The sequence below is a fragment of the Megalobrama amblycephala genome, linkage group LG16 (assembly GCF_018812025.1).
Source record: "Megalobrama amblycephala isolate DHTTF-2021 linkage group LG16, ASM1881202v1, whole genome shotgun sequence".
Taxonomy (NCBI): Eukaryota; Metazoa; Chordata; class Actinopteri; order Cypriniformes; family Xenocyprididae; genus Megalobrama; species Megalobrama amblycephala.
Genome location: NC_063059.1, coordinates 17843426 through 17871062, shown reverse-complemented (window position 1 = coordinate 17871062; position 27637 = coordinate 17843426). Strand labels below are relative to the sequence as shown.

General features: G+C 36.8%; 1 protein-coding gene across 1 annotated transcript in view; it reads left to right on the top strand.

Annotated features, from left to right (window-relative positions):
• Nucleotides 1-23257, top strand: part of fat3a (FAT atypical cadherin 3a) — a 214329-nt gene extending 191072 nt beyond the window's left edge. Inside the window, 5 exon segments of the mRNA XM_048159676.1 lie at nt 1289-1962; nt 9165-9275; nt 11976-12035; nt 19994-20029; nt 22188-23257. Coding sequence (XP_048015633.1) covers nt 1289-1962; nt 9165-9275; nt 11976-12035; nt 19994-20029; nt 22188-22690 — 1384 coding nt within the window. The 3' untranslated portion in view covers nt 22691-23257.
• Nucleotides 23258-27637: the final 4380 nt, after the last annotated feature.

The window sequence follows — 27637 nt, the reverse complement described above, 5'->3', positions numbered from 1 at the left end:
TTTTATTCGGTCGTTTAGCACTATTGACGCGAATACAAACAGACATTAGAAAACTTTAAACACTGCCTTTCATTGCACCTGCCGGGTGTCTTTGGTCAAGTCAAGTGTATGGGGTGTGTGTGTGTACATATATATATATATATATATAATATACATCGATCAGGCATAACATTATGACCACTGACAGGTGAAGTGAATAACTGTTAGTGGTGGGATATATTAGACAGCAACAGAATGTTTTGTCCTTAAAGTTGATGTGTTAGAAGCAGGAAAAATGGGCAAGCATAAGGATTTGAGTGAGTTTGACAAGGGCCAAATTGTGATGGCTAGACGACTGGGTCAGAGCATCTCCAAAACTGCAGCTCTTGTGGGGTATTCCCGGTCTGCAGTGGTCAGTATCTATCAAAAGTGGTCCAAGGAAGGAACATTGATAAACCGGCGACAGGGTCATGGGCGGCCAAGGCTTATTGATGCACGTGGGGAGCGAAGGCTGGCCCGTGTGGTCCAATCCAACAGATGAGCTACTGTAGCTCAAATTGTTCAAGAAGTTAATTCTGGTTCTGATAGAAAGGTGTCAGAATACACAGTGCATCACAGTTTGTTGCGTATGGGACTGCATATCTGCAGATCAGTCAGGGTGCCCATGCTGACCCCTGTCCACCGCCGAAAGCGGCAACAGTTTTATTATATATTATAGTATTATTATACATTAACATTATTTTACTTATGCTGGATTATTATAATTGTTTTCTCATCCTTAATTGCCTCAAAACTTGTTTATCAAGCAGTGAAACTTGTAATATTTATTATGGAAGTAAATAAGGTCACATTTGATTTCACTTTGTGTTTAATGAGTCTTTGAAATATGATAATTAGCTCCCAAAAATGGTGGAAACAAAAGTAGTGTTTTTGTTTTGTTTTGTTTTGATTTTTTTTTTTTTTTTTTTTTTGTCCTAACCAGCTGTGACAGTTAGCTTACTTTCTAACCGCCGACAAATCTTGCTGGTCCAAAATCCAGCTCCAAAAGTGTAACTACAATAAGTCCTGATTGGCCTTTATTGTGTGCTGTCTTGCAGCATTTTCACTTTCAGTGTAGATAGACAGATTACTTTAGGCTGTAAGCTAATCCCATCATGCCTGCTTTCAGACACACTGTCAGTTTTTTTTATAGACTGATGCATTTCTGCAGAGTCACAATAAATTTTATAGCAAGCCAAGGACACTAAACTGATGCAGTAAAAATCCTGTGGGCCACAATAACCACTGAGTGTTTATTTTTCATCTGCAGGTGTGAAGAGGACGTGAACGAATGTGAACGCGAGCTGTGCGAGAACGGCGGTGTGTGCGTCAACACTTTCGGATCCTTCTACTGCAACTGCACGCCGGGTTTCGTGGGAAGCGCTTGTTCTGTTCGTCCGGTGTTAGTTCCGGACATGCAGGCAGGCCACGCCTACGTCGGGAAGGAGGAGCTTATTGGCATCGCTGTCGTTCTCTTCCTCATCCTCACTCTCATCCTTCTCTTCATCGCCTTCCGGAAGAAGGTATTCCAGAAGAGCTATTCCCGGAATAACCTCTCCATGGTTCAGGATCCGGCTACGGCCGCCCTGCTGCACAAAGCCAACGGTGGGCACTACCCGCCGCTGCGCTGTGCCATTGGAGAGCCCATCAGCCTGTACACAGAAGGAAGCCTGACCGGCCCGCCTCAGGTCCCCGTCAGGCCGATGGCGTACACGCCGTGTTTCCCCGGAGACCCTCGGGGAACTCTGGAGAAGAGGCCAGGGGACGGCCGAGGCCCAGAGCTGACGGAAATGAGCACTTTCCATCCGTCAGAGTCGCCACGGATACTGGGCGGAACCAACCGGAGGGGCGTGGTGGTGTGCAGCGTTGCGCCCAATTTGCCGCCTGTTTCGCCGTGCCGGTCTGACTGTGATTCCCTACGGAAGAGCCCCTGGGAAGATGAGGGTGAGAGAGATATCTGTAATATCCGTGTTGTATTTGTGTGTGAATCAAAGTATTTGATGTGAAAATATATTTATTTATAAATATAATTTTGGTATAATATATTATATGATTGGAATATTAATAGAAGAAGAATGATAATAATTGTGCATGTATATTCAAACTTAAAAAAAAATATATATATATTTTATTATTTTATAGTTAGGTAGTTCGTTAGTTAGTAGTAGTATGTCATTTTAAATTCATCTTTATCTTTCATTTTCACAAAACTTTTTATATGTTTTTTTTTTCTTTCCAGTAATATTTCCCAAATTCTACCTTTCTTTTCTTAAAGCTGCAGTCCGTAACTTCTTTTGGTTAAAAATTATCCAAAAAACAATTGTTGAACAACTACATAACCAGCCAGTGTTCAAAACTATCTCATTATCTTAGCCCGATTCACAACAGTAAGCTTGTAATAATGTTTTATAATAAGAGCGACCTGGTGGATTTCCGCGGGAAATCTGAACAGTTTGTCTGTGCGTCATTACGTCACGTCCGTAAACAGAAAGGAAGGAGTCCAGTCCAGGCTAATCGGTTTTATCATGTGAGGATGCTGCCGGTAGCGGATCATTTATAGCCTGTTCTCACAGCAGCTGAAATAATTAAATTTATCATTTTAATGGCGGATTGTAATCCAGAAAGCTCCAAATGACAATCATCAGTGACAACTGGAGATTCACTCGTAGTCAAAAAGCAAAAGACTTTGGACTGTGGAGTGGCTACAGAAATTGAAATCTACAGGTAACGCTAATACACACTAAATACACAGTCACGCAATGCTGATGTTGTTAACATTAACAATTTGAGAGCAAAGTATAACAGTAATAATAATTTGCACGGTTTGGCATGATCCGAGCTAAGCGATCGTTAGATTTAATCATCATTGGCAGCGCGATTTATTGTAGGCCTAATGCTTTTTTCCACAAAAGTGGCAGACATGTTACTTACTTGTTCAGATGATATCTTCCAGTGAAAATTCTTATATTGGTCATACACTGTGTGCAGAATTATTAGGCAAGCTAACTTTCTGATCATATATTTTTTCCAAACACATTTTACCAATTTCAATCCACATCAATCTTAATAACTACTATTAATAATGTTTTTAATCATTTATAAGTGATATATAATTGTTCATGAAGGCTGGAAATGAAAAATGCCTTATATTCAGGTGTGCAGAATTATTAGGCAGGTTTGCTTTTACAGGCAAAATGAGCCAAAAAAGAGATTTAACTTAGACTGAAAAGTCAAAAATGATTAAATACTCACGAGAAGGACGCAATACTAATGCAATACTAGAAATTGCAAAGTTAAAGCATGACCAATGGACAGCAAAATGCTCATTGGGTCAGCGGGGTCATACAAAAACAGGTGGAAAAGAAAAGACACATGTTAACTGCAAAAGAGTTAAGAATTAAGGTGAAGAGTTAAGTGTGAAACCGTCAGGAACCTTTTAGTCTCCAGCGCCACCATTTTCCAGAACTGCAACCTACCTGGAGTCTCCAGAAGTGCAAGGTGTCTCAGAGACTTAGTTAGGTTAGCTAAAGAATCCTAAAAAATGACCCGCTCTTAATAAGAATCACAAGCTGAAGTGTTATAAAATACATGAAGACTGGGTTTTTATAGGCCTTATAGACAGACAGATTGAGAGTGACTCCTGAAGGACCAGCACCACATCCTCTTTTACCACTGTTTGAAGAATTTATCTTCCAGAATCTGGCAGTAAGTTTTGGAAGATCATTTTTAGTCCATCTCTGCAAGACGGACATTTCAGGATAAGAGAGGGACTAAAAGTAAACTCCCACACCTTACTGCCAGATTTTGGAAGATAAATTCTTCAAACAGTGGTACAAGAGGATGTGGTGCTGGTCCTTCAGGAGTCACTCTCAAGCTGTCTGTCTATAAAGCCTATAAAAACCCAGTCTTCATGTATTTCACAACATTTCAGCTTGTGATTATTATTAAGAGCGGGTCATTTTTTAGGATTCTTTAGCTAACCTAAGTCTCTGAGATCCTGACACCTTGCACTTCTGGAGACTCCAGGTAGGCTGCAGTTCTGGAAAATGGTGGCGCTGGAGACTAAAGGGTTCCTGATGGTTTCACACTTAACTCTTCACCTTAATTCTTAACTCTTTTGCAGTTAACATGTGTCTTTTCTTTTCCACCTGATTTTGTATGACCCCGCTGACCCCATGAGCATTTTGCTTTCCTTGGTCATGCTTTAACTTTGCAATTTCTAGTATTGCATTAGTATTGCGTCCTTCTCGTGAGTATTTAATAATTTTTGACTTTTCAGTCTGAGTTAAATCTCTTTTTTTGGCTCATTTTGCCTGTAAAAGCAAACCTGCCTAATAATTCTGCACACCTGAATATAAGGCATTTTTCATTTCCAGCCTTCATGAACAATTATATATCACTTATAAATGATTAAAAACAATATTAATAGTAGTTATTAAGATTGATGTGGATTGGAATTGGTAAAATGTGCTTGGAAAAAAAATATGATCAGAAAATCAGCTTGCCTAATAATTCTGCACACAGTGTACTTTAAAGACGTAGAATCTGTGATTCTGAAGTTCAGTATCCACACCGGTGCGGTGACTGACAGCAAGCATTAGATTCATCTGCGCTGACGAGCTGTGCCGAGGCAGAAAACTGTTCCGCATATGACTGCAATTGCAGGCTTCAAACAAGAGATGGTGACAAAGAGGAAAAATCGCGGACTGCAGCTTTAAAGGTCCCGTTCTTCGTGATCCCATGTTTCAAACTTTAGTTAGTGTGTAATGTTGTTGTTAGAGTATAAATAAAATCTGTAAAATTTTAAAGCTCAAAGTTCAATGCCAAGCGAGATATTTTATTTAACAGAAGTCGCCTACATCGAACGGCCAGTTTGGACTACATCCCTCTACTTCCTTCTTTAATGACGTCACTAAAACAGTTTTTTGACTAACCTCCGCCCACAGGAATACACAAGAGTTGCGTTTGTAGAGTGTGTTTGTCGCCATGTCGTCGAAACGCTGTTATTTTCATCCCGCAGTCCAATCACCGGGTCTGATTCCGGCTCAAATTGATAGGGTGAAATTAAAGACATGTTTACAATAACACTGAGCGCGTGCATCTCCACGTTATGGTAAGAGGCGTGACCTTTCCGGGCAAGGAGCGCTAAACTGCTGTCGAATCACAACACAGGAACCGCTGGCACAATCAGAACTCATTACGTATTTCTGAAGGAGGGACTTCATAGAACAAGGAAGTCATCAGCCCGTTTTTATGACAGTGGAAACAGCGGTATACATATAAGTAAATTATGTGAAAAATACTGTGTTTTTTTACACGCGAAACATGAACACATGTTATATTGCACACTATAAACACAATCAAAGCTTCAGAAAACCACGAAAAACGGGACCTTTAAATTAAACATATTTATCAATATAATAATAATAATAATATCATATGAATAAAAATTAGTATGTCAAATAGCAGACGAATGATAGTAATGCTGCATGTACAAATTCTAAATTTTAAATACATTTTTGCATGTATCAATTAAAAAAAAAACACCAAATTTAAAATATCAAAATATACTCTTACTATTATTATATTGTTGTTGTTGTTGTTGTTGTTGTTTCAAATCATCATGCTCATTCATTATTCATTTTTACTAAACTTTTTGTATGTTTGATTGTTTTCTTTCCAATAATATTGCACAAATTCCATCTTTCTTTTATTTACGCTGCTGATAGTCTGTGAATTATTGCTGACATCAGTTGCGCTATGGATGTTAATGTGTATTATAATTGATGCACTGACCCTCTGATTAAAAAAAAAAAAAACATATCTCGCTCCAGGCAAAATCATGCAACTCCTCTCCGCATATCTCACATAGTCGGGTGTGTTTGTATGCATATGTTTATGCCTGTTTCTATGTTTGCCAGTGTGAATTTATCAGACGCTTTGATCAGTTAATGCCTGCCAACTGTGAAAAATCCATCTTTCCCTTAACATGTTTTATTTAAATGCTGCATTTAACTGCATTTAACCTCACACAGATCAGAGATTGGCAGAGATCTCTGCCGTTCCACACACACACACTCACACACACATACACTCATATCTCAGTAACACCCCTGAGCTTTTTGCCATGCACATTTTGATATTCAGATTCTTAATGAACCCAAATACACCAACACTAAGAACACCACAGCATTCAAACTGTATGCCGATGCATTGATGGTAAGGCGACCTATGACTGTTTTCAGCGTAGATAACAAAACCTGCTGCCAGATTTCGTGTTATCAGTATATGTAATGGCAGAGCTTTGCACTTTTATCTTCTCAGCTCTGTTTCCTGCTGTGACAGTTTAGGCACAAGCAAAGCTTGTATTTGTTGAAACTGTTTCCACCTGCAGCTTCGCACTGCCTAAGTTCTTCTTTGTTAATGGTGTTTTCGGTAAACATCAATTTATGCTTTCATATTAAGGTTACAGCAAAAAATGGAAAACCTAACTGCAGGTGGAAACAGTTTTAAGTAGTAAAAGCTTTCAATTAATGGTTTATTTAATGTTGCTTTTTGTAAACCAAATCAAAAGTCACTTCATTTGAAAATAGAGCTGTAATCCTATAACTAGACCCATGCGGAATCAGCAGAACTCTGCAGAATTGGAATGTATGTTGTTAAAGTTCTACACATCCATTGCCTCTTGTTTATTAATTTATTATTTATTATTTTAGCTCATTATATTTAGGGTTGGGTATCAATATTGGGTTTTTAGTGATTCAGATTCTTATCAATCCCCATTTCTTATCGAAACATTCTGTTGCAGCTGAAAACCATGAACAAAAATCAACAGCCTGAAGAACACTTACATGAGGAACGTGCTCCTATGGCTTTAACAAATATGCAACAGCAAAAACAGCTAGATTTACTAATATAAATGTCAAACATGATTAAGACAGGTAAACCGCCAGTAATAAAATAAACAAATTAGCAATAGCACAAATAAATACAACTGAACAAAGTTCAGGTACCGAAACTGAAATCAAATATAATCAAAAATAAAATAACACTGCATAGTTTTCTTTTTACTAATTAAATATAGATGAATACTTATTATAGTATTATTATTTTGTTGTTTGATTAACATTAATGACACAGGCGGCAGCAGGTTTATTAGGCTGCTGTCACTTTAAGAGCTACACAGATCCAATATACTGTTACACATGCCTTTTCTGTCCCATAATCGACTGTATTATTTGGTTGTTTTGATATAATTTTGTGTGTATTTGCCCATTCAAGTGCAAGAAGACAGGAAAGAGATCTCAGTTCAGTATTCGCACACTACATATTTCTGTATATTTTATGTATATTTTGCTCACCAAGGCTTTATTTAATCAAAAATACAGTAAAACAGTAATATTGTGATTTTTTTTTTTTTTTTTTTTTTTTTTTTTTGTGGAAATCATGATACACTGCAATTCAAAATTTTGGGTTAAGTAATATTTAAAAAAAATAAATAAATACTAAAATAAAAAGAAAGAAATTAATGCTTTGATTCAGCAATGGCATTTTATATAAATGCTGAAATAAATGCATTAAATAAATTGCTGAAAATAAATGCTGTTCATTTGAACTTTATATTCATCAAAGAATTCTGATGAAGCAGCACAACTGTTTCCAACATTGATAATAATCAGAAATGTTTCTTGCGCAGCAAATGATCATATTAGAATGATTTCTGAAGAATCATGTGACACTGAAGACTGGAATAATGTGTATATATATTATATATTCTGTTTCTTTTTGTATTTTGTTTAAATGTATTTTTATTTTTATTTTTGTATTCTCTCACAGTGTTTTTTCAGTGCCTTTTTGTTTGTTTTCTTTTGTTGTTTTTGTTTTGTTTTCATTTCTTATCCAAGGTGACTTACAGCAGATGTAGTTTGGAATATTTCTTTGAGATAAAGCTTGTTACTCTCCAGCTGATGACGGAGTGAGACAGTATCTCTCCTGTTCCTCGGACAGATCTTTATTAGGAATGAATTCAACTTTTATCTTAACTGAAACCGTTATTAATAATACCCCAAACCATCTCAAACAAAACTTTTAAATACACACAAATGTTTGGGGTCTGTACGATGTTTTTGAAAGAAGCCTCTTGCTCTCAAAAATACAGTAAAAACAGTAGTATTATGAAAAATTAGTACAATTTAAGTAACTGCTTTGTATTTTAATGTATTTTAAACTAATGTATTCCTATGATCAAAGCTAAATTTTCAGCATCATTACTCCAGTCTTCAGTGTCACATGAACATTCAGAAATCATTCTAATATGATGATTTGCTGCATAATATTTTTGTGGAAACATTTTTTTTTATTCTTTGATGAATAGAAAGTTCAAAAGAACAAGATTTATTTGAAATAGAGAAGTTTGTAACATTCTAAATGTCTTTACTGTCACTTTTGATCAATTTAATGCATCCTTGCTGCATAAAAGTATTAAATTCTTTTAAAACATAACATAACTTTATATCCTGAAGGACCAATAATCAGATAACTGGCATTTTTATCTATCTCTTGCCTTTTTTATGTGCATTATTCATCAGGCGATCTGTGAACGGCTCATGGGAGTGCTTTTGAGAGTAAAAACAAAGAGAAAAGTCCTAGTAAAAACAAAAAATGTCCTTAAAAGACATAAATCTTTACATCGATAAACACTGAGAGAAAAGCGGTTATGGAAGTATGTATATGGGGTCCATTCAGAGGAGAAGCTGATGGCAAAAGCCCTTCTCCCTCTGGCATTAAATTCTCCCCCATCTGAATCCTCTGAGGCTTTTTACCGCTTATAATTACTCCATTTTTCATTTCCTTGTGGTTTGTGGTGTCCTCCATTAAAACCCTCTTAGGTCTTAAAAATCTCCACCTGTGAAATGCAAAGTGAGACAATTATATTCAGCTGTTATAAGCATCCGTTTCCATGACACTGTTAAAGGAAAGATCAAAGGAAAAAAATGTCCTGGAAAAGAAAGAAATTAAAAGGCAAACATCAGAGAAGGGACTTGGAATGGCATGGAGATTGGCCCACAGCTGTGACTAAACCGTGTGTGTGTTTATTGAAAGTTATGGAGGTTGTAATTGGTTGACATCCTAATTTTTGTGTTTAGGTAAAGTGGATTTGCTAGAAGAGGTCACATGTTTCTCTGGCAGTAACAAGGGCAGCAACTCAGAGGTCCAATCACTGAGCTCCTTTCAGTCTGATTCCTGTGATGATAACGGTAAGATCCTGTGTGTGTGTGTGTGTGTGTGTGTGTGTGTGTGTGTGTGTGTGTGTGTGTGTGTGCGTGTGTGCGTGTGTGCGTGTGTGTGTGTGTTTACTGATGTTCCTACTCATTGAGAAAATATAAAACAACATGCGTCTTTCTTCAGGACTCTTCATACAGTCATCCTCATCATCATTTTGTAAATGTAGTGAATGTTTTAGGTCAGATTGGTTGTTGGAGGTGTGTGTGTGTCTGTGTGTGTTTATTTTATTATTCATATTAAAAAAAACGTTTTTGCGCATATTTACAAGTAATTGCCCAGCTCTCCCCAGCACCTGCGTTCAGAATTCTCTGCCGCCGCCCCTGCTACCCAATAAATACTTTTAATATTATTAAAGACTCGTTGGGCAGTTTATTTCCACTTTTAGAACATTATTTTCATCTTTATTGAAAATAAATGCCTTTCTGATGTGATATGTGATGGGAAAATAGTGAGCTCGGCAAAAGGCAGATTCAAACCCACAGCGATCGCGGTAAAAGCCAGGACTGCGAGCCGACACGTTACTGCTGCGTCACTGAAGACGTTGAATTTCGCACAACTTCTGTTACACTTGATATATACTGTTATAACGAGTTATTCTGTTGAAATAACGATTTAATATTTTGAAATAACGACTTATGTCAAAATAACGAGATATTATGTTGAAATAACGACTTAATATTTCGAAATAACGAGTTATGTTGAAATAACGAGATATGTTGAAATAACGACTTAATATTTCGAAATAACGAGTTATGTTGAAATAACGAGATATTATGTCGAAATAACTCATGTTGAAATAAGAACTAATGTTGAAATAAGATATGTCAAAATAACGATTTATGTCAAAATAACGAGATGTTGAAATAACAACTTAATATTTAGAAATAACGAGATATTATGTCGAAATAACAACTCATGTCGAAATAACGACTTATGTTGAAATAAGATATGTTGAAATAACTACTTATGTCGAAATTACAACTTATGTTGAAATAATGAGATATTATGTCGAAATAATGACTTAATATCTCAAAATAATGTTATGATGTCGAAATAACGAGACATTTTGTTGAAATAACAAGTTATGTCGAAATAACGACTTGTTGAAATAACGAGATATGTCGAAATAACTCATGTTGAAATAACAACTAATGTTGAAATAAGATATGTCAAAATAACGATTTATGTCAAAATGACGAGATGTTGAAATAACAACTTAATATTTCGAAATAACGAGATATGTCGAAATAACAACTCATGTCGAAATAACGACTTATGTTGAAATAAGATGTTGAAATAACTACTTATGTCGAAATTACGACTTATGTTGAAATAATGAGATATTATGTCGAAATAATGACTTAATATCTCGAAATAATGTTATGATGTCGAAATAACGAGACATTTTGTTGAAAAAACAACTAATGTCGAAATAATGACTTAATATCTCGATATAAGGAGTTATGTCGGAATAACGGCTTAATATCTCGAAATAATGTTATGATGTCGAAATAACGAGACATTTTGTTGAAATAACAAGTTATGTCGAAATAACGACTTGTTGAAATAACGAGATATGTCGAAATAACTCATGTTGAAATAACAACTAATGTTGAAATAAGATGTCAAAATAACGATTTATGTCAAAATAACGAGATGTTGAAATAACAACTTAATATTTAGAAATAACGAGATATGTCAAAATAACAACTCATGTCGAAATAACGACTTATGTTGAAATAAGATGTTGAAATAACTACTTATGTCGAAATTACGACTTATGTTGAAATAATGAGATATTATGTCGAAATAATGACTTAATATCTCGAAATAATGTTATGATGTCGAAATAACGAGACATTTTGTTGAAAAAACAACTAATGTCGAAATAATGACTTAATATCTCGATATAAGGAGTTATGTCGGAATAACGGCTTATGACGAAATAACAATTTATTATGTCAAAATAATGACTTAATATCTCGATAAAAGGAGTTATGTCAGAATAACGACTTATGACGAAATAATGATTTGTTATGTCAAAATAATGACTTAATATCTCGATATAACGAGTTATGTCAAATAACGATAAGTTTTCAAAATGTGCGTTTTCAGTATTGGTGTGTGTAATTTACATTGTAGAATAAAACATTCATGTATTGTCAAGTTATGTTTACCACAAAAATATTGGTCTGTTTTATCTGTCTCTACCAATCTTTTTTTTTCACCAAGGTTCTTTAATTGACATCGGCAAAAAAATAAAAATAAAAAAAAAATAAAATAAATAGTTTCACGTTAAATATGACATTGTAGTGACTCTAATTTACTCTAATCTTGTAAATACGATTATTCTGATTTGATTTGAATGAAGCAAGTGCGGATGTGAATTTGTGTGTTGGTCACATCACCACCATCTCTCCTCAGATTCGCTGGAATGATGCCATGCTTGCCTTTCATTGGTCACAGCTAAATTCATCAGCAGCCAATCAGGGCACAGAAGCTTCTGCAGTGGACCAACAGTGTTACAGATATTGTGGAGTTGATTCTTCGGTTTGATTAGTCTGTGGGTTCGTTTGGTTCTCCTGTGTGTGTGTGTGTGTGTGTGTGTGTGCGTGTGTGTGTATGTGTGTGTGAAAGTTTCTGACTGGTCTTCATTGCTTTCTCTTTCCAAGCTTCCATAGTGACGGTAATTCGGCTGGTCAATGATGCAGTCGACACGATTGAGAATGAAGGTACTCTTTCCCACCGCTGGATTCTGAAGCATCTTCCTTAAAAGCGCTTGAAGACACATGCACCAATCTTTAAACTTGTACTCACACTCCAAACAAACACACACTCTCTTTCTTTGTCTCTCTCTTTTTTTTTTTCTTCTTGTTTACACACATACACATCTACTTTACACTCTACATGTGAACCATAGACCTTTATTAGGGCTGTCATATCAAATCATACTGTATGCAGAGTAAACATTTGAAGTATTCGTGATTAAGTGCATATCAATATTTGATAGAAAAATCTCTCAAGTAAAGAAAATTCAAATTTTATTTTGCCGCCATTTCACATTAATATGTATTTTTTAAAGCAATTAGTTTAAATTGAGAGCAATTAGATAAATATTATTATGACAAACTAACCCAAACCCTTTTTGGGTTCAACTTTTTGAACTTTTAGTCATTATAATTTTATATATTTTAAAATTTATATATTTTAAAGCATTTTTAAATCCTCAAAGGGTTTTGTCAGGTTTAGCTTGTTTCTTCTTGCTTTTTTCTACAAAATATAGTTAAGTACAATGCCAAAAAGTACCTTTGCATTATTAATAGTGTAAGAGTGTGTGTGTGTGTGTGTGTGTGTGTGTGTGTGTGTGTGTGTGTGTGTGTGTGTGTGTGTGTGTGTGTGTGTGTGTGAGACAGCATTACTCATGAGAAGCATCACCCCAGTCAGCAAGATGATACAGCAAACACACACACACATACACGAGTGAGTGCTCAAAAATTTTCTCTGAGAAACACACACCTACAAACATATCCCCAGATCATACATTGCCCTCAACGGAAGAGACCAAATCTTGCAAACACACACACACACACACACACACGTTTGAAGTTGTAAAAAACAAAAAAAATCTTTTCAAGTGTATCTTCAAAGCTAGACATGCTAAAGTAATGTAGGCTGATGAGCTTGTTTGAGCTTTTCCACTTGTCCTTTGATTTAGAGGTTGTAAATCTAACAAACTTCTGAATCTTGAAACTAGTTCATGCCGAGACATTTCAAAACTAGTTCATATTTACATATTTTAAAACCATTCCTTCATATTGTCAGAGTAATCCTTCAGCTGTATATTTAAAAGATTCATGGAGTAATTTTTGTTTCTTTGACCGATACAAAGGAGATCTTTTCGCACAAGCATTCCCATTTTTTATTTCAGGAGATGTAATGTGCTTTAAAGCAGGGTTGTTTTAGTATTATTTATACACTGTTATACTATTTATTCATATTTTGAATTAGGAGGTAGTTTTAGCAATTTTATGTGCTTTTGTAATTTTTATTAGTTTGTTAATTTTAATATTTTTATTAGGGCTGTCTGTAGATAAAAAACAGGACCACTTATTTGTCCATCAATAATAACGGACTCACGCCTGCTTACTGTACGACTCCTGTACGTCACTGCAATCGTTTACCTTGATTGCAATCCATATCCCATTTTGCACGCTTCTGTAATTTATTTGCATTCAATTATTTGAACGCATTAAGAATTTTGAATTAATCGCCCTAATTTATATATAGCTTTAATATATATTTTTCTGTTTTAGTCATTTTAGTGCTTCAGCATTAAAGTTATTACGACATTTCTAATTTTTGTTTGTTTTTCATCTAATATTTATATTTAATTTTATTTCAAACTGTTTTTATAGTTTGAGTTTTAGTTAACAATAACAACATAGCTTTAAAGTGGACAATTTTAAAACCAGCACACAATGACATATTCCCCCGGTTTCACAGACAAGGCTAAAGGGATAGTTCACCCAAAAATGAAAATTTGATGTTTATCTGCTTAGCGCATCAAGATGTAGGTGACTATTTCTTCAGAGAACACAAATAATTTTTAATCCAACCGCCGTCTGTCATCAAATAATGTTGGATGGGCTTTTTTAAATAAAACTGAAACAAATCCTGAAATTAAACCCTGCGGTCGTGACGACACATTGATGTCCTAAGACACGAAACGATCGATTTGTGCGAGAAACCGAACAGTATTTATATCATTTTTTTTACCTCTAATACACCACTATGTCAACCGCGTGCAGCACTCGTTAGTGAGGTCTGATCGCGCTCTGACAGCGGCAGATGCTCGCTCTCATTGAAGTATATGCGCGACCAGTTAGAGCGCGATGACCAAACGAATCGAGTTGAATGCAGTTGGACATAGTGGTGTATTAGAGGTAAAAAATGATATAAATACTGTTCGGTTTCTCGCACAAATCGTCTTTCGTGTCTTAGGACATCAATGTTCGTACGAGCCGCAGGATAATTTGGACTTGTCTAGAAGTTTTATTTACTTAAAGAAGTTCCCATCCACTAGCATTATTTTACCTAATGGAAAATATCTATGTGTGTTCTAGGTAAAGTCTAATCTTGGATGCTGGGGGTAAGCTAAACATAATCTTTTTGGGTGAACTATCCCTTTAAGCCAGTAAAATGCTGTTTGGGCTTTTTTAACTGAAAGCAACTCTCTGAACTTAAAATATGGCCATTGGCCTGCACACCAGGTTTTTTTCTAGCCAAATCTTAAATGCCCTAATGGCTAAGGTCCGCCAATCATCTGCGGGCCAAATCCGGCCCGCCAATCATCTTCATCCGGCCCGTGGCACCTCAGTCTCCCTCCTCCTCTTTTCCTGGTGGTACGGCTAAATTTGGTTAGATACGTGGCAGCAGTGACGCCTGCAACTGTACGGCTATATACGCACTTGTTCGTACCATGCACGCTCCTCCGACTGACCTGAGAAACATTTTCCGTGCGAATATTTCAGCAGTTATTATGTGTCCCGTATTTCTGTCAACTTTATTTTCCGTGAATTGGCCAAACGCGCATGCATAATGATCTGAAATGATCTGGATTCATTCGGGCCGCTCTGTTTCTGAATCATCTTAAGTTGTTTCACGGTCAGTAACAACAAATACAGAACAAAAATACGCTGTTTTCAGGCGTTTCACTAGTTTACTTTGAACTACGCAGCACGGCCCAGTGGATAACGGAACGAAAGCTTAAAGGAGCTGTGTTTATTCCTGGTCACCATTATTAAACAGTGTTGCAACATCAAGTGAGATTAGCGTTTCAAATCGACACACACCTCTCGGTTACAAACTACAAATCGCTCGATGATTAAACTAGTTTTAAATCAGATGAAACAGCCAACATTCCCAACAGGACTGATGAGGAAAACAGGAGAAACGTGCCATGAATGAAGTTAGAAGACTTTTAAATCCCAAAATCACCACACTAGCACACAATCTTTTATCATGAATAAACTGTAGTAAATTACCACGGTTTGTGGAAATGTGGAATATTTATTTTGAAATCAATGTTATAGCCATTTATATTGCAATATTTATTAGGTGGGTAGAGGAATATATAACTCATGTCTTTGTTAAGGTGTAGTTTGTACCTGTGTTTAGGCATTTTTTATAGACCTATATAACATGTCATAATATAATATCATTTGACAGTGGTAGTGAGTAGCCATGTATGGTTTTACCTGTGGTTACTAAGTCTCACCGTGAGAATATTTTCATTTAAGCCTAATAATTAATAAAATAATTTTTACCAATAAGACCTCCCCCTCCCGGCCCACCTCAACTTTTTGATTTGATAATCCGGCCCTCGAATGAAACTACTTGAAGAGCCTTGGTCTAAGACCTGTCTGTGAAACCGGGCCATTATCCATCTATGGCTGATGGACTTAGTTTATGATTAATTTATGCTCTCATTTGTCAACTAAATAGCTTATTTTGTGGATGTGGTTTCTTTTATATTAGCTAAAGATTGCTTTACGTATGTTTTAGTTGATATACGCAATCTGTAAAGTGATCCAGTATTTATAATCCAAAAAGTTCAGTTCTATTTTGTAGGACAAAGATTTTAACCTTAATTTGTTGAATGGAGTAGTTTGTATGGCTCTGAGGCACTGTAACAGCTTTGTTGTTTATTGCTTGTTTTTCTGCTCAGTAATGGACTACAGACTCACTTACTTTTCTTGGTCCACATTTAAATGACATTTCAGCACTAACTTAATCACATTCATTCAAACACACACCAATGAAGATCAAACATGGGCACTTTAATAAGATGGGAAGGAATGCGCACATCACTGTTCTCTCTCTCTTTTTAGTCTCTATTGCTTTCTGTTTTCTCTTACCCTTACAAATATTTAACCATGTCAATTATAATTTCTCTAATATAGCCTACCAGTTAATGTTACTATTAAACAAATATTTTTATTTCATAGTAACAATAAACTGTATAAGCAGCATTCTTGTCATTAGTGAAGCATCATTTTTTATTATTGCTCATGCTTGGTGTTAGTGATTTGAACAAACACTAGCCCTAAATATTCAAATTTGGTCCTTGTTTGTGCTACTTAAATCTCATATTAAGCGATCAGCTCTTCAGCTAAAAGCAACCACCCAGGACACCCTAGTAACCACATAGTACACTCTAAAAAATGCTGGGTTAAAAACAACCCAAGTTGGGTTGAAAATGGACAAACCCAGCGATTGGGTTGTTTTAACCCAGTGGTTGGGTTAAATGTTTGCCCAACCTGCTGGGTAGTTTTATTTAAACCAACTATTGTTTAAAAATTGCTATATGGCTAGCTTAAAATGAACCCAAAATAGTTGGGAAATTAAAAACCAGATGCAATTAGAGGCAACAATAATAGACAAAAGGTGAATGTTTATTAATAAGCTTTAATATTTTATTAATATAAATTTAATAGTTTAATAGTTTATTAATATAAATTTATTAATAAGCAATTGAATAAATGTTTATTGTTTAATAATTATTCATTGAACATTAATAAATGTTCATTTCCAACATACTTTGGGTTCATTTTAATTAAGCAATACAGTCATTTTTAAACAATAGTTGAGTTAAATAAAACTACCCAGCAGGTTGGGCAAACATGTAACCCTACCGCTGGGTTAAAACAACCCAGTTGCTGGGTTTGTCCATTTTCAACCCAACTTGGGTTGTTTTTAACCCAGCATTTTTTAGAGTGTAACAGGCTAAAAAACAACTGCATGGCAACACCCTGGTAACACCTCGGAATTAACTGTTGCAATGCATATTTTCTTCTTCAAAAAAAAGTAATCTAGTTTTGTTGACTTTTTTTTTTTTTTAGTAGAATAAAATTGAAACCATGTTTAATTTTTGTAAGGGCATCACTACACTCTAAAAAATGCTGGGTTAAAAACAACCCAAGCTGGGTTGAAAATGGACAAACCCAGCAATTGGGTTGTTTTAACCCAGCGGTAGGGTTAAATGTTTGCCCAACCTGCTGGGTAGTTTTATTTAACTCAACTATTGTTTAAAAATTACTGTATTGCTTAATTAAAATTAACCCAAAGTATGTTGGAAATGAACATTTATTAATGTTCAATGAATAATTATTAAACAATAAACATTTATTCAATTGCTTATTAATAAATTTATATTAATAAACTATTAAACTATTACATTTATATTAATAAAATATTAAAGCTTATTAATAAACATTCACCTTTTGTCTATTATTGTTGCCTCTAATTGCATCTGGTTTTTAATTTCCCAACTATTTTGGGTTCATTTTAAGCTAGCCATATAGCAATTTTTAAACAATAGTTGGTTTAAATAAAACTACCCAGCAGGTTGGGCAAACATTTAACCCAACCGCTGGGTTTGTCCATTTTCAACCCAACTTGGGTTGTTTTTAACCCAGCATTTTTTAGAGTGTAGGGTTGGATACCGAGAACCGTTTCCAAGAACCGTGGATTCGATGAGACGTGCATTTCAATTCCGCTTATTGATTCCAGTGTGCACATTTTAATGTGATTTTAAAGCATTCAAGCGCAAGAAGACGTGGAAGAGAACTCAGTTCAGCACTCACGCACTGTTTTCTCTTCTGCACACACATCCGAAGCATGCGCACAGAAGGCTACCTCTCATGTAGTGCGCGAATACTGAATTGAGTTCTCTTTTGTGTCTTCTTGCGCTTGAATGGGCAAATACACACAAAGATTGCTACTATATCCTCATAAACACAATCGGTTGTTCTTAAAGGGTTGGTTATCCCATAATTTACTCACCTTCAAGCCATTCTAGGTGTATATGTCTTTCTTCTTTCAGCCAAACACAGTCAGAGTTATATTAGTGAATAGTAACTTTATAGTAGTAATTTTAGTAATAGTAATTTTAAGCCCAAAAATGTTATTAGTTATTTTTTTAATAATGGCCTTCTGAAATGAGGCATTGTGTTTTTGTAAAAAAAAAAAAAAAAAAAAAAAAAAGCCATATTTCTAACTTTATAAGCTGTAATCACTAGCTTTTAGTCACGGCTGTATGTAAGTTGAGTTCCAGTGGAAGAGTGACCTCTGACCCAACGTATGACGTAGGATGTAGGAGTAGCATAAATGTTATGCAAGGGTAGACGTCTCTCACGGCTCAAAATCCAAGGTACTATTCATTCCCATTATGAAGGTTGGAAGAGCCAGGATATTTTTTAATATAACTCCAAATGTGTTTGGCTGAAAGAAGAAAGTCAGATACATATACAGTATATTGGATATCAGTATAACAGTATATTGGATCCGTGCAGCTCTTAAAGTGACAGCAGCCTAATAAACCTGCTGCTGTCTGTGTCATTAATGTTAAACAAAAGAAAATCACTCACTGATCTTGACTGAATAACGTTTGTAACTTTAATAAGGATTCATATATATATTTAATTAATTTAATTAACAAAAAGAAAACTATGCAGTGTTGTTTACATTTGATTTCAATTCCTGTGCCTGAAATTTATTCAGTTGTATTTATATTGTGCTATTGCTAATTAATTTATTTGTTCTTAATTTAATGGTTTACTTCTCTTCTAATTATGTTTGAAATTTATATTAGTTAGTCTAGTTGTTTTGGCTGTGGTATTTTTGTTAAAACAAAAGGAGAAGGTTCCTCATATAAGTGTTCTTTAGGCTGCTGCAACAGAATGTTTTGCTAAATATGTTTGATATGTAAATGCTTGACTTTGTTTTTTTACCTTATTGGAATCGAAACTGGGAATCGATAAGAATTGGAATCAATAAGCGTAATTGGAGTCGCTAAAATTCGCTAAAATTTCCAAACCTAGGGATCAAATGCTAGCCTGGTAATACCAGACTCTGCTACTTCACTTTGCTTCGTAGACAGAGTCTGGAATGGCATAATAGAGAAGTGTTTTCTCTCTCGCTAGGGGGCGCTTGTCTGAAGTTTAAAATCATTGGTTACCCGTAAGCCAATCAGATACGTTTAGTTATGACGTATGTTATGGGCCTGTACAGCCGCATCGAAGCACAGACATCATGCATCGAACTCAAATCTATGATTGAACTTCCACTGTAAACCTGTTGTAAACACATGATGATGCGAGCGAAATACCGGAGTGAACATGGCTGTAAACGACTTTTGCAGATTATGCGAAGTTAATGCATCCCGAAGTTTGCATCCCGTGTCTCGTTTCCCATTTCCGCGGTCGTTTCGGTTTTCGATTTCTCTAACCTACAATGTAAAACTCGGCGCTTAGCATTACGTCACGGCTCTCAGCCCGCCCTCTGTTCGTTGATTGGCCCGGCTGTTTCCAGACCGGTGGCAAACACAAAGCTCTGACGCTGTATCAGACTGAGTACAGAAGCGAAATGAAATTGAGCGGAAGTAGGAAGTCTGACGTAGTCAGGCTAATCAAATGCAGCAGTATATTACAAAACACACAGAAATACATGCACATATCTAAAGGATCAATGTTAGGTATGGCCTCCAAACCACACTCATCTACATGCAATGTTAATGCATTTGAATATGATGTTTGTACATAAACACAGTTCAGGGTGTAGGATGGGTTTGGTGCTGACCCACAAATCTGTCTTTCTCTCTCTGTCTTTCTGCTTCATTTCTGCCTGCCAGTGTCCGTTATGGATCAAGGTCAAAACTTCAACAGAGGTGATTCACATTCTCTCTTTCCTTCTGCTTTGTTCAGCTAAATCTCCCGGAGTTCTTGCCCTCCTTCCTTTTCAGACTTTGTTCTCTGTCTATTCCTCCCTCTCTCGCTTTCCGTATTGCTGACAAACTGAGCTATTGCATTCTGGGAAGTGTCACATCATCCAGCAGCGAGATGCTCTTTGTCGACACGCACACACACACGCACACATCAGAGTACCCGCAGTCCTCTGTCACCCCTTTCCTCTCTTTTCCGTCTGTCTCTTTCCCCCGCAGTGCTTCCATTGCTGACTTTGTGTTTTCTTTTGTTTGATATTGATGTTTTCTGATAGTGAGGATTAGGTCGTGTACAGTGTGTGTGTGTGTGTGTGTGTGCGCGCGTGTGTTTGTATGCGTCCCTGCGCTTCTGTGTTTCATGCATCGCTGCATGCAATCCTCACCCTCATTTATTTTGATTTGCATTTTTGATGAATGTTTCGCTTGTGTCAACAACACGTCCTCTGAACCTTGACCTCTTGTCCTGGCTGTGTCTTCAATCACCTTGCAGGCATGTCCACTCACTTCAGCAAGACCTGCATGTGGAGATGTTCAGTATAATGTTTCTGTCCCAAAACCCCCAAATACGCATCACACAATGGGCATCTCAGACCCATTTGAAAAACATGCCTGTGGCAACATTACTGGGCAATCTCTCACAATTTTGAGGAATTGCTAGTAAATTTCACAAATAATTGGCAAGTAAGTAGCATTAAATTAAACATGAAAATTTGTAGTAGAAAGACTGAAATAGTATTTTCAGTCTCAAACAATCCTTGTTTCACTTACAATTTCAAAAAAAAAAAAAATAAATCAGCATAGTTTACAAATTATGCACTATGGTAAAAGTGTTTTGAAAGCATAACAACAGTATTGTGCAAGGAACCACATGAAAATAAGTCTTTATTAAAGGGTTAGTTCACCCAAAAATGAATAAATTACTCAACCTCATGTCATTTCACACCTGTAAGACTTTCGTTCATCTTCAGAACACAAATTAAGATATTTTTGATAAAATCCAATGGCTCAGTGAGGCCTCCATTGACAGCAAGATAATTAACACTTTCAGATACCCAGAAAGCTACTAAAGACATATTTAAAACAGTCCATGTGACTACAGTGGTTCAACCTTAATGTTATGAAGCGACGAGAGTACTTTTTGTGAGCCAAAAAAACAAAATAACAGTATCTAGTGATGAGCGATTTCAAAACACTGCTTCATGAAGCTTTGAAGCTTTACGAATCTTTTGTTTAAAATCAGTGGTTCGGAGCATGTATCAAACTGCCAAAGTCACATGATTTCAGTAAACGAGGCTTCGTTACGTCATAAATTACGTTTCGAAATTTCGAATGGTTCACCACTGGGGGGCGTGACTTAGGCAGTTTGATACACATTCTGAAGCACTGATTCGAAACAAAAGATTCGTAAAGCTTCGAAGCTTCATGAAGCAGTGTTTTGAAATCGCCCATCACTAGATATTGTGGAATAAAGTTGTTTTTTTTTTTTTTTCTTGGCGTAATAACATTAAGGTTGAACCACTGTAGTCACATGAACTGTTTTAAATATGTCTTTAGTAGCTTTTTGTGCATCTGAACGTGTAAATTATCTCACGAATCAATGGAGGCCTCACTGAGCCATCAGATTTTATCAAAAAATATCTTAATTTGTGTTCTGAAGATGAACGAAAGGTCTTATGGGTGTGGAACAACATGAGGGTGAGTAATTAATAACAGAATTTATTTTTTAGGTTAACTAACCCTTCAACCGTTAATCTGCTCCTGTAATCATAATTTGTGTAAACAGGAAGGTTCTTTTTTTTTTTATTTTTACTACCACTAGTGTTCATTACAACTGGAAACTGCAGTGAATTGTGTGTATAGGTACATTTTTAGAGTTTTACTAAATTGTAAATATATGCATGTTTTTCCAATGAGCATAGGTTGCAAATGAGACACGCTACAGTCTCGCAAAATGCGTCATTTGGGACAGGACTGAGATCTAACCTGTTAACCCCCTTCAGAGTGGTCGAGCATGCAGCCCTACATGATTCTGTACCTACCGAAGGACCCCATTGGTTGTTTGTTCACTCGATGTTTACTAACTTCCTGTTTCCTGTCTCTCCAGCATACCACTGGGACACTTCCGATTGGCTGCCAAGCACACGCCTACCTGACATCGAGGAAGTTCCCACCTACGAGACGGGTGAAGTAGGCGTGACTTTAGAATCTGACTATTACCTCGGCGGATTCGATATCGACAGTGATTACCCACCTCCTCAGGAGGAGGAGTTTATGTCCCAGGACCAGCTGCCCCCACCCCTTCCCACCGAGGAATACGACACCTCACCCGCCAATCAACTTGCCTCCAGAGAGAGCACGCTGAGCGGGGACCGCAAGCCCCGCCCACACTTCCACCCCAGTCAATACCTGCCCCCGCATCAGCTGCCGCTCGGCTCCGCGGGGGAGGAGTTTAGCACTTTTACAGGCAGGGAGGAGCGCCTGTCCATCAACGCCTCCTCTGCCTCCGACGTTTCCTCTGCACCCTGTGGGTTCGAAGACTCTGAGACGGGAGGAAGCTTGGATAGTTTGGAGGACATGCACCCACATACGCAGCAGACTGAGGTCTGACACGCCATCGAAAACTAAAGACGCAGTTACTGACGTTAGCTGGACGTGTTTTCAGACATAAAAGACACTAAACTCTCCCGTCTGTCAGTGCTCGTGAGAATAAAGCGAGACGGATGCAGCAGACACGGTCTGAGGACTGCCGACACCATAGACAGACTCTCAGCGCTGTCCTCTGCATGAGCAGCCCACATATAAAAGCACAGGACGTGGCGAAAGTGATGTCATGGGTGGAGACCTTACGATTAAAGCAACAAGAAACGAAATATCGAGCGGAGACCAATGATCTGTAGATGTGTTTTCAGAAATCGCCTGGTGCATTTCATTGCTCCTTCCAGTTCCTTATCTGTTTGGTGCTGCCCTTTGTGAGTTTAAAATCTAAAACCTAGTGAGCTGCCTACGTAGACACCTTTATGCAGCCTTTTAAGATAGAAAACATAATTCATCCAAATTCTGTTTAAATCTTTAAATTCAATCTTTTTTAATTACAGTTTTTAAAAACAAAGCCTACAATTACATGCAACAAAGAATAAAAATCAACAATATACTAATAGTAATACCCAACCTAAACTAAAATAGGACATTTAAAAAAAAAAACAGCATAAAACAATGAACTCTCTAAAATTATAAGGTGGTGTCGCACATATACTTCCCAGAATGGGAAAAAAAGTCAATTCAAGATGGCGGACAAGTCGAGCATGTCAAGTGTCGACTATAAATATAGTTGTATTTCATTCAATACAAAAAAAAAAAATTAAAATTAAAAATAGTTACATATAAGTTTTAAAATGACTCTTAGGCAATATCTATGTGTGATACATATTTTTATTTGTTGTTAGCATCAAACTCTACATTTTTGCTGAAGAAAAAAAAGGTGGTTTGCTGGTCTTAGCTGGTTTAAACTAGTTTAAAGGGTTAGTTCACCCAAAAATGAAAACTCCCTAATGTCACCTTCATGTCGTTCCACACCCGTAAGACCTTCGTTCATCTTCAGAACACAATATTTTTGATGGCTCAGTGAGGTCCTCCATTGACAGCAAGATAATTAACACTTTCAAATCCACCAGAAAGCTACTAAAGACATATTTAAAACAGTTCATGTGACTACAGTGGTTCAACCTTAATGTTATGAAGCGACAAGAATACATTTTTGTGCGCCAAAAAAAAACTAAATAAGGACTTTATTCAACAATATCTAGTGATGGGCGATTTCAAAACACTGCTTCATGAAGCTTTACGAATCTTTTGTTTCGAATCAGTGGTTCAGAGTGCGAATCAAACTGTCAAAGTCACATGATTTCAGTAAACGAGGCTTCGTTACGTTATAAGAGTTTCAAAATTTCAATGGTTCACCACTGGGGGGCGTGACTTTGGCAGTTTGATACACGCTTCGAACCACTGATTCGAAACAAAAGATTCGTTAAGCTTTGAAGCTTCATGAAGCAGTGTTTTGAAATTGCCCATCACTAGATATTGTTGAATAAAGTCATTATTTTGTCTTTTTTCTGCACAACAAGTATTCTCATCTCTTCATAACATTAAGGTTGAACCACTGTAGTCACATGAACTAAAAGTCTTCATTATCTTGCTGGCAATGGAGGCCTCACTGAGCCATCAGATTTTATCAAAAATATCTTGTGTTCTGAAGATGAACGAAGGTCTTACTGGTGTGGAACGACATGAGGGTGAGTAATTAATGACAGAATTTTCATTCTTGGGTGAACTAACCCTTTAACATTTCTCTCAGTCCAAAGAGCCCAAACCCCCTATAAAACCCTCAAAAAAGACCTCAGTGTTATCAGTTTGGCCAGGCCGGGAGACCAGCCAGCCATGTTAGGTTGGTTTAAGCAAGTTTCAGCAAATTATGATTCAGTTGATTTGCTCTCATTGTAAATCATTCCAAATCACTCACTTATGAGGGACCATTTCAGTTCGGATGCCACCTTAAAAGGCAGCTCACTAGGTTTTGGAACAGAACACGAATATGAATCTGTTTTCTACAAATAGTCAAAAAGCACACGTTTTCTGTATCTTCCCAAAATGTAAATTTTTTTTTTTTTTTTTTTTTTTTTTTTAATGCATTGACTTTTTTTGCACTAAACTGATGGACGATACAGTCAGATTTACAGCGGCCCTGTCTGAAATGATTCTGTCATGCCATATTTAAGTCCTTGGACTGGTAGCAGCGTCGTCTTTTGCGTGAAGCATTAATCGGATCCTGAATAGCACTATTTTTCAAGCTGATCATTTTCGATGCGTGTGAGTGTTTTAATGGAACGTGGGCGACTTTCTTCTGTAAGTTACGTCTGCCCTTTTTTGTCTTGTGAAAACATCACGATTGCATATCAGAAAGCCATAAACAGAATATCATCGCCGTGTCCAATAATGTTTGTGTGTTCACAGGCACTTACAATGCAAGAATGACACATGCCTGTAGTAGCTTGCAGTCCAAACCTCCTCCAGGTTCTTTACCGATCCAAAACCAGAGAAAGGAGCGGAATGAGAGAGCGAAAGCAATAACAGCAAGTCAGAAAGAGGGAAATGCCAAGTCCTGAAACAGAATAATGAATAAAATATGCAGGGAAAGAAAATGTAAAGAAAGTGAAAATCAATAAAATATAAATCAAAATGAGAACGAGGGAGAGAGAGGCATGATACTGTGGACCAACTTTGGATTGGAATGGCATTTTAGTCTGAAGGGAACATGATTGAGATGTTTGCCGTGAGCTGATTTAAGAGCGTGCACTGTAATTTTGAATGCCGTTGGGCGGATCATTTTTTGTAAAAGCTGTAATTTTGACAAATTGTTGTACAGTGTATATAAGTAAGTTGTTCAAATCCAGATTTTGTAGATACTGAACTGCAATCATGGCAGGGTTTGTGCATCCTGTGAGCGTTTGGCGCGGACGAAAAGGACAAACACACAAACTCACGTACTTTTGCTGACATTTTTATCAAATGTGCACACACATGCTTTTGCTTGTGTGCGTCTTTTCTTTTTTTTTTTTTTTTTTTTTGCAGCTCCTTTTTTCAATGTAGAAAACTGCTTTTTACTTTTTCAAAATATCAGTTTCTCCGCCCATCTTTTTTGTATTGTATTTTTATTTCGTTTCACTGAGTTTATATTATAGAAAAGGGAATTACTTTGTGCAGGGGTTTTATTTTTATTCATTTGTTTGTTTGTTTCATTTTAATTTCATATTTGATTCATGTTGTTCTGTTGACTGTGAAAAACAGTATTAAAACATGCCTGTTATAAGTGTAAAAATGCTTTTCTTCACTCCTGGATTTCTTAGTTTTTGTTTTGTGTGTTTTTTTTTGTTTGTTTGTTTGTTTTTTTAAATCAATGTTAAAATTTAAAAAAAGACAATATTGATCAAACTGAATATTGCTTTAAAGTTTATATTTTGTTAAAGACAACGTAAAAATCAATATTAAAGGCAAGTTTACACCAAGAGCGATAACTATAATGATAACTATATTAGTGTCCACACCAGCGGATGATATTGTTCTGTTTATCAAGGCAGGAACACACCAAGCCGACGGTCGGCCGTCGTGCAGTTTTTGTTCGTCGGCCAACTAAGTTTTCTCAGTGTGTTCCGCACCGTCAACTGAAGTTGGTCCTTGTCGGCTTTTTTCGGCTGATTCAACATGTCGAATCGGCGTCGGAGCTCATCAGTCTTTCGGGCCATCTGATCATTCTGATTGGCTGTTCAGCTACTGCCACCTGCTGGTACGGAAAGGCATTTCTTCTTACGTAGGCGCAGAACGGACGTGTTCAAGTTACGGAAAAAAACAAAACTGGCGCTGTGTTCTTTCCGTAAGTAGAATAGGGAAGGCGTAGAACATTCAGCGTAAGCGTTATGAAGAATGCGGAAGCGGAAAGTACGTTCAAGGCGATATTTTGTTTATAAAGCATAAACGGTTGTATTTTTTTCGAAAATGACCGATCGATTCGCTAGATAAGACCCTTATTACTCATCTGGTATCGTTTAAAGCCCTTGAAGCTGCACTGAAACTGTAATTTTGACCTTCAATCTGTTGGTAGCCATTGAAATCCACTGTAAGGAGAAAAATCCTGGAATGTTTTCCTCAAAAACCTTCATTTCTTTTCGACTGACGAAAGAAAGAAATTAATATTTTGGATGACGTGGGGGTGAGTAAATTTATCAGGAAAAGTGTATTTAAAAGTGGACTAATCCTTTAAGGCTGAATTATACTTGTGCGTCGGACCTACGCCGGAGCCTCTGCGCCATAGGCTATGCGTCTGTTTTCATTTATACTTCTGCGTCGTTGTCCGCGTCGACGTGCATGCAGACCACTAGGAGGCAGTGTCCATGGTCATGTTTAGTATCAAAACAAAAGCCGAAGAAGAAGCAGCTCGTCATGTACGTTGTCAGGGAAGCTTACAAACAGAAACGGCAGAGAAGCGGCAAATGACTTTTGTTGCAGTTTGACTGTATGTGTCCTCTGAAACAGAGTGTTTTTTCATTCATATGGAACTTGAAAGTGCTCGCTCTTCTCCGAGTGCTCCGCGCCAGTTTTTTGACCCGAGGGAGGGATTCTAGCAGACCAATCACAGCGCTTGCGGTCCACGTAGAATTTTTGAAGAGGTGCACGTCAGGCTACGTCGTAGGCTACGCATGCTACGCACAGCCTACGCCGTTGCTACAGCGTACACTCGACGCAGAAGTATAAATCAGCCTTTATTTATAAGGTGGGACTTATTCCGCCATATTGGGCGTTGCACTTTCTCCCTTTCAAAACGTCTTGTGTTATTCTATAGTCTTTGGTTTATTATAAGCGCTGCAGTTTTGTTGTCTGCCGCTTTAAAAGCTCGAGCTCTTTAAAGTTGGATAGATTCTGATTGGCTGTCAATGTTTTCATCAACTGGAGAAAATCATTCCAACGATATCATTTCCTGGCGCCAATATGTGGTGTGGACTCTAC